This window comes from Octopus bimaculoides, chromosome 6 (genome assembly GCF_001194135.2).
Source record: "Octopus bimaculoides isolate UCB-OBI-ISO-001 chromosome 6, ASM119413v2, whole genome shotgun sequence".
Taxonomy (NCBI): Eukaryota; Metazoa; Mollusca; class Cephalopoda; order Octopoda; family Octopodidae; genus Octopus; species Octopus bimaculoides.
Genome location: NC_068986.1, coordinates 81,787,585 through 81,794,013, shown reverse-complemented (window position 1 = coordinate 81,794,013; position 6,429 = coordinate 81,787,585). Strand labels below are relative to the sequence as shown.

The window sequence follows — 6,429 nt, the reverse complement described above, 5'->3', positions numbered from 1 at the left end:
GAATGACTTCACTGATAGTTCCAATCAATTTAATTTATCATTTTTTAAATTGTTTTCATAATAAAAATTTTACACTTTAGTTCATAGATAAATATATAAGTACATGTGTGACTGTGTGGTAAGAAGCTTGCTTCCCAATCACATCGTTCTAGGTTCAGTTCCACTGTGTGGCACCTTGGACAAGTGTCTTCTACTATAGCTTCAGGCTGGCCAAAGCCTTGTGAGTGGATTTGGTGGGTGGAAACTGAAAGAAGCCTGTTGTATGTGTATGTGTGTGTGTGTGTGTGTGCGCACCTGTGTTTGTTCCCCACCACCGCTTGATAACCAGTTTAACATGAATTAGCAGTTCGGCAAAAGAGATCGAAAGAATAAGTACCAGACTTTTAAAAAAAATGTACTGAGGTCAATTTGTTCAACTAAAATTTTTCAAGATGATGTCCCAACATAGCAACAATCTAATGACTGAAACAAGTAAAAGAACATTGCTGTATTTTGGGATGATCACTTTTTTTTTTTTTTTTTTTTTTTTTTTTTTGCCAAATAAACACTCACACACTATATATTTGTTCTTCACTCGCTTGTTACTGTTCTTATTTTAACTCATATCCATTATCTGGACAATGGACATGAGTTAGAATAAGAACAGGAATAAATGATTGAAGAACAAATATATAGTGCATGTGTTTATTTGGCAACAAAAAAAAAAAAAAAGAAAAAAATGACCATCCCAAAATACATCTGTTTCAATACACAACTTAACATCAGGAATCTTGCAACACAAATTCATAAAAATAAAAGAATATTTATATACTTAATTTTTTTTTAAATAGCAGTAATAGCAAGGATACTTTTTAAAACTCCAAACTTCTGCTTCCAATCTATGAAAGCCGTGGGATGTTTTCTAATTAGCAAACAACAACAGATAAGCGTAACATGAGTTGAGTGTAACTTCACTATTACCATTGTCATTGTAAGTTTATCAGCCGTTAAATGCCTTGGAAAACCGATCCATTAATAAATGATGAGGAGACAACTATCAGGAGAGATGGATAGTTTATCCGTGCAATTATCTGATTAGTTACAAACAGTGCAGCTTATTGCTTACAGAACTTTGTGAAACAGTAACAGTGTGAGATAGAAAATTGAGGTAATGATATTCAAACCAGAAGCTTGCTGATAACATTTAGTCAAATTGATGACGTGGAGAAATGAAGTAAGATGAGAGATGGGTGGTGTAGGAGAGACTAAAACTAAGTTATTTCCTATTGAGCTGAAGTAAATGGGAGAGGGAAAATTAAGACATACATTAATGAGAATTTGTATTTTATTTAATTAATTTAGCGGAGAGATTAATGTTTTTGGAGATCAACCAGAACAACAGGGATTGTGGTTCAAATATTGGTATCACATGGAGACTTGCGTCAGAGATAGAAGTGGGAATAGAAAATGAGAAAAAAATAAAACAAGGAAAACAAAGAAAGGGAGAAAAGAGAAAGAAACCCAAAGTAATGGTGACAATGGTGGTGGTGGTGGTAGTGGATGGTATGCTTATTGATTATGATTATTGTAGGTTTTCCATTATGTGGGTAGTGGTGCTTGTCCGTGACAGTGGTGATGGCTGTCATGTAGTTTGTTCAGGTTGGAAGTAGCAGCAGCAGCAGTGGTGGTGGTGGTGGTGGTAGTAACAGATTCAATGAAAATGTGAGAGTTAGCCATCCATTTAGTAATGAAATAGTAAATACATTAAGAGATTGCCAATGGACAATAACTACAGCTACACTTACAAACATTGTCAGTAGACAGAGGCAACAAATAGTTATGAAATACACTACTGGCCATACACATATGTACGACAATGTTAGTAGATGTAACAGTAACTATCTCATACAACAGAGGCCGTACACATACAACAATTTTACCGTGAACAGAGACTGCAAGATAGAATAACTATGTTTGGTCATTGCAACTTTGTTTACGGGAGGCAATATAGATTATGCCATTTCTCGAAGTACAGCGATCTCAATATTTTATTGACCAAAATAAATATTATTCATAGATTAAGTTTTCTTGTCTACACATTGATTTCTAGGTAGCTATGTAATGCTGTCAGCATTATATATGTTAGCATTAACTCTGTATGGTTATATGTTAATTCGGATCTTGTTCAAAACGGGGGCACCAGTTTTCATTTATGTTTTATGTAGTGTTTTTGGTACGGAAAGACTTTCAAACTTCGTATACTTATCTATTTTGCGTTATAGAACAGAAAAAAATTTTTGTATTCGGATTTATTTCATGTAAAAAATTGTCTTATTTCGATAATTTCAACCAATCACTGACAAGTATTCAGCTGTTTACACTTACTCCTTTGGCACTTTAAGCGGTGTAAAGCGTATTTAATCTCCATTACTTCTGACATTTTGCAGAGGCAACACACGTGTGTTCGTTTTCCCTAACCCTAAGCCTAATTGACTTGCTCCTTCCCTCAAAAACCATGCCTTGTGCCTATAATAGAAAGGTTTATTAGCTACTGCCAATATGCTTCAGCCATTTTTTGACAAGGAAATAATAATTTTATCACCGCCGTGAATCGTTTGTTTACGTAGTCAGCACTTAATATATATCGGCTGAATGGACGTCAGTCATTGGTTGAAATTACAGAAATACGACAACTTTAACATGAAATAACTTGCGATGTACGTTTTTTTGTTAAGAAGACTAAGAGGAAAAGATGTTTTATATGACACATTCTACCAGTGTCCCAAGTTTCAAAGTGTTTCGTTAAGAAAATACTGGTGCCCCCGTTTTGAACAAGATCCGTTAATTCTAGCTTATAAGTGTATTTAATAGTACATCTACTTCATAATTCAAGCATTACTATTTTGGCAAGTCAGTGAAGAGTATGCTCTGCAGAGGTTTAATAAAACTGAAACAAATCTGGAGTTGTTTCACATACTTGCTAAAATGTTTGAAATAATGTTAGTTATTGAGCTATAATGTTATCTTTTTCTCACCACAATTTCTCATTGGATTTTTGATGTACACTACATTAAATATGTTAGCACTAACAATAGATAATAGCTGTCTTTAGGTTTAGCTTGTAATAGAAAGGAGAGCAGTCATAAGACCACAGTTGAAACATCAAGTAAAACTGTTGCTGGAAATGACTTGGCTGGAATAAGGGTGTGTGTATGCAGAGGAATAATAACTGAGGTGTGTGTAAAGCTAGCATTGTAAATTGTTCCTAAACCATGCTAACTTGGAAAAACAAAAATGATAAAAATTCTCAAACTCACTGGTCAAAAAGTCAACAATTTCTTCCATCACTGACACAGTTCACTTAGCTGTGTTCAAATCCGTCAAACATATGTTCATGCAGTAAGTATTTTATGGCGAAGAACAAGAAGGAAACTCAAGATTTTCTCAGAGATTTTTCTTATGTGAACCATGCTATATATGTATAGAGGCACATATGAGGTTAGCACAAATTTTTACAATTAGGCAATAGTGAAGTGTAGTGTGTGTGTGTGTACATATATTTGTGCATGTTGGTACTAAACGATGCTACTACAACTATGACGAGTCTCCTCACCACTACTAGATCACCATAGGCCAACAATCAACCCTCCCTGTGTAGTAACAATCAACACACACTTACCTTCTTAACATACAAAGCAGCATCTTCTTCCTTGTATACTTCAGCACTGACTCCCCCTCTCCTGGTTCGCTTTGGTATAGTGTGGTGAGGGGGAGTGGGTGACACTTCATCATCCCGGTCATCACTGGGGGGAGTAGAAGATTTACTCTTAACTTTGGCCTGCTCCTGAAATCAGAAAAAAACATCAACACATTAATGGCTGTGCTCCTCTTACACATTACACACACGCATATATGTATATACATAAACACATATATACACATCAGTTTGTATGTATGAACACATACACACACATCTGATGACTTACAAAGTACGTCAATAGCATTCCATCAATTTCTACAATGAAAGTATAAGATGATCAGACAAAAAATTACAGCATGTTGCCTTGTGGCACCAAACTTTGACAATAATTCTATTTTCTACTAATATGTCGTCATTGTCATCATCATCCGACCATTTTCCATGCTGTCATTGGTTGGACAGTTTGACAGGAGCTGCCAAGCTTTACTGTCTGTTTTGGCATGGTTTCTACAACTTGATGTCCCCCTTCATGCCAACCACTTTACAGAGTGTACTGGGTGCTTTTTATGTGGCACCTGGAGTAGTGAGGTCACCAAAATTTAACACATTTCAGATATAACAGTTGAAGATTACATTAAGGGTGCAAGATATTGTAGAATATTCAGTGACCTCTACAGAGAGTATTTAATGGCCAGAGTGATGGGAGAGAAAAGCAGTGAAGGATAATCTTTTAGGATCTGTATAATTTATAAGAGGTACTGATATTCCGATAACTTTGAGTTTCTTGCCAGAGCAGCAAGGGTAACATTGCCTCCCCCACCACTCTGACCAATAAATAGTTTACATAGAAGTCACTGATTATTCCACAGATTTTTGTACTCTTAATGTAATCCTTACGTTGGATACAGTGTGACACAAGGTGTAACAATGCTACACTTTTTCAATTATAGGCAGCGATTCTTGTCAACTCAATTTCACAATAAAGCTAGAGAAAGAAAGACATGTCTAAACTGTCATTCAGTGAGATTAAAATAGAGATTTGATGATTGTGAAGCAAACTTCTTAATCATTCAGTCATGTACAAACATCTACATATGATACATATATAGTGAGACCTAAATCCAAGGCCTCTGCCAGGGGTGTAGCCAGTCCACTTATGTGTACCTTTCCTTCATTGGACACTAAACTCCGCTTGCAAAGACCTATTGAGGCAAGTGAAATCGAAATCAAACTAAATTCGACAACTGGCACCCATGCCAACATCGTCTCCTTCATTGGACATGAAACTCAGCTTGCGAAGACCTGTTGGGGCAAGCGAAATCGTGATGGTACCTGTGCCCAGCGTTGCCTTTCTGGCACTTGTGCCCACAGCATGTGTAAGGACTTTCAAGCGAGATCGTTGCCAGTGCCCCTGGACTGGCTCTTGTGCGGGTGGCACATAAAATACACCATTTTGAGCGTGGCCGTTGCCAGTATCGCCTGACTGGCCTTCGTGCCGGTGACACGTAAAAGCACCTACTACACTCTCGGAGTGGTTGATGTTAGGAAGGGCATCCAGCTGTAGAAACTCTGCCAAATAAGATTGGAGCCTGGTGTAGCCATCTGGTTTCACTAGTCCTCAGTCAAATCGTCCAACCCATGCTAGCATGGAAAGCAGACGTTAAATGATAATGATGATGATGATATGTACACACACAAACAGATGACAACCAGGAATATCAACGTTACAGTTTTGTAGGCTTTGAAGATGACTAAAGGGGGGAAAATAATAAAATTTTACTTTATTAGTTTCTATTCGATCATTAGATTATATATTCATAAAAGAAACTCAGAATATGAATGTTTCCAAAGGCAACAAATATAACATAACGTAGACTTCAAACTGGATGTATCAAGTAATTGGTGCATGAACAATATCAGGTAGGAGTGAAAGACATGGTTTCAAGAAAAAGAATAGAGTGAGAACTTGACCCTTGTTACTCTATGGATTCTGGTTGAGAATCATTACTGTAGGGTTGTTCCACTCATAATACACCTACTGTTTCTATGAAACCACTGGACGTTCCCTGTAATTAGGGTAACAATGAAGGTCAGTAGGGTGGCTAGTCTGTTATTCAACTTTGTCTTATTACTGAATTTAACACTATATATTTAGCTAACCACTGACCACAGCCAGTCACTTAATCAATACATGTACTGACCAAATAGTAAAACTTAACTGGACTATTATAGTACTGAATTCAATACCAAATATTTAGTTGACCACAACCTGTCACAAGCTCAAACAATATATTTCACAATAATGTTTAGATATACTGACCAACTGGACAGGCTCTATTACAGTCCATTGTTAGCAGATATTTAACCTTTCGTTACTATATTTCTGTTGAAATACACTGCCTTAGTTTCAATTAATTTTGAAAGTAACAAAGAATTAGGTAAAATTTGTCATTTTTAAGCTGGTATTTGAAACATAAATTAATGTGAAATTTTGATGGGAATTTTTAGATCACTTTGAAACAAGTTTGTATCATAGAACCAGGAGTAATCTCTGATGGGTTGGTTTCAAAGGGTTAAATAATTTTATTTAGAAAATGACAACAAACTATTGTGGACACTATTAAACTTCAATGATGGACCCAGTTTATGTGTCCATAACAATGTGTGTTTTTGTGTAGTAACAAAAAAAAAAAGCATATTGAACAAATAATGGACACAAAGACATGTATCAATATGGTTAAATCATTTAT

The 6,429-nt window shown here is 36.0% G+C and overlaps 1 protein-coding gene across 6 annotated transcripts in view; it reads right to left on the bottom strand.

The window, feature by feature from the left end:
- The window catches only part of LOC106881659 (cAMP-dependent protein kinase regulatory subunit), a 455,850-nt gene that overhangs the window by 94,179 nt on the left and 355,242 nt on the right, over positions 1-6,429 (bottom strand). For all 6 annotated transcript variants that reach the window (XM_052968906.1, XM_052968905.1, XM_052968907.1 and 3 more), the window contains exon 2: positions 3,659-3,823. In XM_052968906.1, coding sequence (XP_052824866.1) covers positions 3,659-3,823 — 165 coding nt within the window. The remainder of the gene's footprint in view (positions 1-3,658; positions 3,824-6,429) is intronic.